The 5,311-nt window shown below is 39.4% G+C and overlaps 1 protein-coding gene across 9 annotated transcripts in view; it reads right to left on the reverse strand.

The window, feature by feature from the left end:
* Window positions 1-487: 487 nt before the first annotated feature.
* Window positions 488-5,311, reverse strand: part of FOXP1 (forkhead box P1) — a 167,484-nt gene continuing 162,660 nt past the window's right edge. For all 9 annotated transcript variants that reach the window (XM_081820708.1, XM_081820691.1, XM_081820709.1 and 6 more), the window contains one exon: window positions 488-5,274. In XM_081820708.1, the coding sequence (XP_081676834.1) occupies window positions 5,130-5,274 (145 nt within the window). In that variant the 3' untranslated portion in view covers window positions 488-5,129. The remainder of the gene's footprint in view (window positions 5,275-5,311) is intronic.

Consider the following 5,311-nt stretch of genomic DNA (forward strand, 5'->3'; position numbering starts at 1 on the left):
TATTTTTGTAAAATCATTTGTTCTAATCTAAGCATTTATCATTATATGCAAAAAGATTTCTTGATGAGAATATTATAGACGGTGCCATGTTTTTGACATTAGCATTTTATTTGGATGACTAATCTTGCAGATGTGAAATTTTAATGAATTATTCATGAAATTGCTTTCCTCTGAAATTTTAGTTTGCTCTTAATGCTAGTTATTAAACATTTTGGTTTTTTTTTTTTTCCCCCTGTATAAAATTTGATGAAGAGAAATAAGGGTGTGCTTCCTCGGGAGAAAAGGTAGCCTTTATGTTTTCAGTGTTTTCCAGTTCCCTAAGTGGAGACTTAGCACTTGAAATCCTGAGGATGAGAGCTTCAGCCCTCTGTGATGATGGAAGCTTTTAGTCAAGATTGATTTTAATTCTGTGTTGGAAGCAGCTGGTGATACCGAACATACAAGATCAGCAGGTCAGAAGGGGGAAAGAAACTTAGGCTGTCGCGACTTTTTACTACCAGTGTGAACAACCAGCATTTTTATTGCATTTGAGAATGCTATCATGTCAGTAGTGAGTACTGACTACACAACATTTTTTTTTTATTGTCTGTATCCACAGACATGGAATGATGGAATTACAGTTGATGTCAAGGAATGAGTTTCTTTTATGCCTTATCAAAACAAAACGAAACTGAAAAAATTCTCGTTCCTGGCAGCACATATCCACGAAGCACCGTGCGCACACTCTGGACTGGACCATCTTCCTTGAGGCTTCTGGGTAGCAGAGATCGTGCGAACCACACTGGGCCCATAAAATGCCTTTAGAATAATTAAGTCTCATTCTCAGGATAAAAAAGCGAAACCGACATTCAAAAACATCCAAAATATCAAGAGGGAATACCACGAACCAAAAGGTACCCCAAAGATTCAAAATCCTTATGAGCGTGTTCTTCTTTGTACCCTTGGAAACGGAGCTCAGCTGGAATGTGGAAAGGAGAATATTTTTTTTTTTAAACTTTTTTTTCCATGATAAAATAGCTAGTGATTTACATCCATCAGATTTGGGGTGCAGAATCCAAGGTATTCTTGACTCGGTGTGATGGAATGCTGGGAATAGTGTTTGAGCTGTCCCAAGGTCGTGAGGCAGCCGGTCACTCTGCATGTACAGTACCCTTGATGCTTCATCTCGCGGCTGGTTCATTGCGGGCAGCGTCACTCTCTTACAAGGACAGACTCTAGGGACAAGGAGGATGGATTCTCATTCCTGACAGTGCATTTGCCTGATACAAGGGACTATCTCCCTAATGTACGCTTTTCTTTGAAGAAAAAAAAAAAAAAAGTAACAAATTGTCTTTACATCTTGGCACCTTGTAAAGTTTTCTTTTTTTTTTTATACAAAAAGTTCAATAGCTTTGACAACTCCCCATTATTAATCACTACTTCACTGATAAACTTTGAAAGTGTGACCCTGGCATTTCATCATGCAAAATATTTACTGCAGCAGGAGAAAAACATTTTTTTTAAAACAGCATTTTTTTTTTTTTCTCTTTTCAAATGTATGAACTGGTTTAAGATAGCCAGGAAGGCAGTGGTAGGATAAACACAAGGGATAGGAATGTATCAAAAAACAGATTAACACGCACGCGCACACACACACACACACAAATCTGTACAAAATGCTCTGATCAATGAGAACAGAAAAAAAAAAATCTGTCAACTATGTTACAATTTAAAAGCCAAAGGTGGGGGGGAAAAAAAAAGGTTAGGGAATTTCTCCCTCCCACATGTCAGGAAATGTCATCCAATATTCTTAAAGCAAGGATAACTAAATAAAATACATGTGCAGCATATTCTGCAATCCCATTACATACAGTAGTTTTTTTCCAAAGCTATTTTTTTTTTAGTATCGTTAATATAAAGCAGTTGCACAAAAAGCAAAGGTGTTTTGACAAACAGGTGTATGCATTTATTCCTTTTTAGGAACAATATCTAAAAAAAGAACCACCCTCCGCCCTCCCCCAAAAAAGACAAAGATTCACACAGACACATTGGAATATATGTACAACATAATAAACCCCATCCTAAAGAAGCGACTGGAACACCCCCCCCAAGGGATACAGAATCAGAATTGTAAAAATCATAGTGAACTTTGCTTGCTGTAAAGCCTGAGAATTTTTTTTTTCAGTTGGTTTATCTGCAGGGCTGTGGTACCTGCAAAGATATGTAAAATCTAATTTTTTTTTTCTTTTTGCTACAGTCTTTAGACTAGGCATGCAAGACATACGACTAAGTGCAACTGAGTGAAATGTATTTTTTTTTTTAATTTTCGTCATTCCCTAAAGGTTTGAACTGAGGTATGCGTACTAACAGTTTCTCATGCTGTTATCTTTACTCATGTCTAGCTACACATGCTGAGAATGAACTAATCTACCAGATTTTTATCCTCTTTTGAATACCAAACTAACCAGCAACCACTCAGTTTAGAAGCACAGGGCCCCCTTCCCATGACCCTGTCTGGCTACTGCCTGCACATCATGAAGCTGCCTGGAAAAGTTTTAAAAAAAAAAAAAAAAAAAGAAAAAGAAAAAAAAAAGTCTCGAGTGACCACAGACTGCCCTTTATACAGAAAGCAGAGTGAAGCTTCAAAAGAAACTGGCAAAGAAGTTTTTGTACCAAGCTTATGAGTGGATGGGAGTGTTACTTTTTTTTTTTTTTTTTAAATGAAAAATGCTGACCAAAGCCTAATTAGAAAAAAAAGGAAGGAAAAAGGAAAATATTTTAAACCAAACAAAATACCGGAAGATCAATGCCCAGACAGAGCAAAATTGACGCAGTGATCTTAGCACGGTCCTTAAAACCAAAGTGGCATACAATCTTTCTGGAAAACAAAACAAAACATTCTAGGAATGGTACTACGTGATTGAGTTGCATTGTAGAAGCTTTTCTGTTTTCGTTCCATTTTATCTTGACTGTCTCCTTTACTGGTTACTCCCTAATTTGCAGTGGCATCCATTCATGGTTTTGAGATGGGACTCCTCTCCTTCCCTAGCTCCTGTAACACCTTCAGCAGCCCCGTAACCTCTCATATTTATGAGTTTTGGTCTCTGTTGAGGTACAGAACAAGAAAAAAAAAAATAACAAAAGTAACAGCTTTGGTTCCATTACCTACTTGGTCTTCTAAATTTATTCTATGACGAAGGAGCAGTTTTCTTTCTCAGGTTAGCAATAGCCTAGAACTCATCAATTGCCTCTAAATTCTTTCACCTCCTTTGATCAACAATAAGAGGATATTTGGCTTCATCAGATAAAGCATAAAACAGAGAACATAATTTACCTTTGCGTAATATCTTTGGTAATTTTAGGAAAAAAAAAAAAAAGGTACAAAAGAATATAAATTAAGCTCTGAAAGGCTCTCAAACTAAAAACAAAAGCTACGGTCCTAGATAAATAAATGAGTGACAGGAAAGTGGGTGCAGAGTGGAGGCGCTGAGGGGTTCTAAGGACTGAGGTTGTACTGACCGATGACTGTCACATTCCGTGTGCCATGTATGTTTCTCCAAGCATTCTGGGGCACCATGCACCCCCGTCTCCTCGATGTCTTCTGTTAGTTTTGGATGCTGGCTTGGTGTGATAATATTGCAGAACAAACTGAACTGCAGTGCCGAATTCACACGTTTGAAATGGACACTTTAGCACTGCTGAACTCAGTCCTCATTAACTTCCATAACAAATTCAATCTGAAATCTAATCTGCATTCAAACAGGTTAATGCCACCAAGCAGGTCTGGACTGATGTTTAAATTCAGCGCTGCCACCACTTTCATCAGAGTTGCTCAGGGGAAGCCAGCTGTTTGGGTCATTTTGCAAACAAAGCAACCCGTGCTGGTTTTCGCCTCAGCGAGCCTGTGGCCCAGGGCGACTTGGTCACCACAGGGCGAGCCCTCCACGGCCACACTGGGGGTCTAGCAGGAGATCTTAGGGGGTGGGGGGAGCGCTGCCTAGGTTTCCTTGTGCTGGGGCAATGCTTAGCCACGATGGTAGGGGCAAAATAGAAAACACCAAAAACCAAAAAACTGAAACCAAACCTGAAACAACCCCCTTCCCGCCTCCAGTACTGCTTCGTGGAATGAATCTGCGTTGTTCCTAGGGTGTCTCTATTCTTTTTTTTTTTTTTCTGTCATTCATTCTCTTTCTGGCAGGACTTCACGTCTGTGTGAGAGGACCTTCACGTGTAGAGTGCAGCATTTGGGACCTTTTTTGAAAAAGACCAAAACGGAATGTTTTCGGACTTTGGAGAAAATGTGGTTATGTCTGAAGGAAACTGGAATGAGTGACAGAAAACTACGAACGAGAAATGACATTCAGCTTTTGTATAATAAAAACACCTATTAACATTCATCACAAGGTACAGAAAACTTGAAGCCTCCAGGAGGCCGTGGGCCCAAATGGAGGCCTGAGGTCAGAACTTAAAATGGTATAGTAGAAGCAAAAAAAAAAAAAAAAAAAAATGCAATACATTAAAAAGTTTGGGATAATTACTTTTTAACCCCCTCCCCCCAATACACACACAAAGGCCTTCCCCATCCCAACTGGAAGCAAAACGAAAACAAAAACGAACCAAAAAAAAAAAAAAAAAGAGTAAAGGCAGTGATAATCAACATGCAGTACTGTGCAAATCGGTCGTCCGTTGGAATCCTTAAATTCCGGGCAGAGGCTTGGTCTGCGGCTTAGGTGCACATGCTCAGCTGGGTGTCCTCAGTGTCCGACGTCGGCAGGACTGCAGTTCAAAGTCTGCTGCTAAAAGTGAATCAGTTTAGCAAATTTACAACACTGATGTTGACTTAAGAGCGGAAAATCCCAAGTACCAAACAAGTCCATCCAATGCACAGAGTACAAATTCCTTTTTTCAACAAAAAGTAGAAAAATCAAAAATACTCCCAAATGGGATTCTTGATGGCACTAAGAGTTAACACGTTTCAGAGTTGTCAAAATGTAGTGAAAATCCTCCAGACTGTACAACAAATGGAGAACAATTTCACTGCTAACTTTTGACGTGTTTTGTTTTGTTTTTTTTTGTTTTGTTTTTGTTTTTTGTTTTTTTGTTTTTTTCCCCCAATCTTCGTTCTTGGGCTGGCCCCCGCCCAGAGACGTTCACTCCATGTCCTCATTTACTGGTTCGTCTTCGTAATCTCTGTCGTGGTCAAAATCTGGACTGTGGTTGGCTGTTGTCACTAAGGACAGAGGCCCTTCAGCTTCCTCTGGATCGAGCGGTTCTTCTTTGACGTGCACAGGATGCCTGGAAGAGATGAAAAGAGGTTCACTTTTTTTTTTTT

The sequence above is a fragment of the Leptonychotes weddellii genome, chromosome 1, assembly GCF_054177405.1.
Source record: "Leptonychotes weddellii isolate Sample4059 chromosome 1, ASM5417740v2, whole genome shotgun sequence".
Classification (NCBI taxonomy): Eukaryota; Metazoa; Chordata; class Mammalia; order Carnivora; family Phocidae; genus Leptonychotes; species Leptonychotes weddellii.